The following is a 202-nucleotide window of genomic DNA, read 5'->3' as shown; positions in this document are numbered from 1 at the left end:
GGAACTTCAACACAGTCAACTTACTTGAAATCAACAATAAGGGGCTTGAAAACGGATGCCACGTCCTGCAGGATAGGCTCAGCTCGCTTCAGGGCTTCCTCCCCCGCCTTCTGCGCCGACATCTTCAGCCAGTCCTCCACGCTGAGCCGTAGGTCGTAGGAGGCGCCGATCAGCTCACCCACCTCGCTCTGGAGAGGGTGGG

General features: G+C 58.4%; 1 protein-coding gene across 1 annotated transcript in view; it reads right to left on the bottom strand.

Moving 5' to 3' along the window:
- Window positions 1–202, bottom strand: part of LOC119586980 — a gene marked incomplete in the record, with an annotated part of 81,895 nt that overhangs the window by 24,240 nt on the left and 57,453 nt on the right. The window contains 1 exon segment of the mRNA XM_037935722.1: window positions 25–188. Coding sequence (XP_037791650.1) covers window positions 25–188 — 164 coding nt within the window.

The sequence above is a fragment of the Penaeus monodon genome, chromosome 22, assembly GCF_015228065.2.
Source record: "Penaeus monodon isolate SGIC_2016 chromosome 22, NSTDA_Pmon_1, whole genome shotgun sequence".
Taxonomy (NCBI): Eukaryota; Metazoa; Arthropoda; class Malacostraca; order Decapoda; family Penaeidae; genus Penaeus; species Penaeus monodon.
Note: the sequence above shows the minus strand (reverse complement) of the source record. Positions and strands in the feature narration are given on the sequence as shown.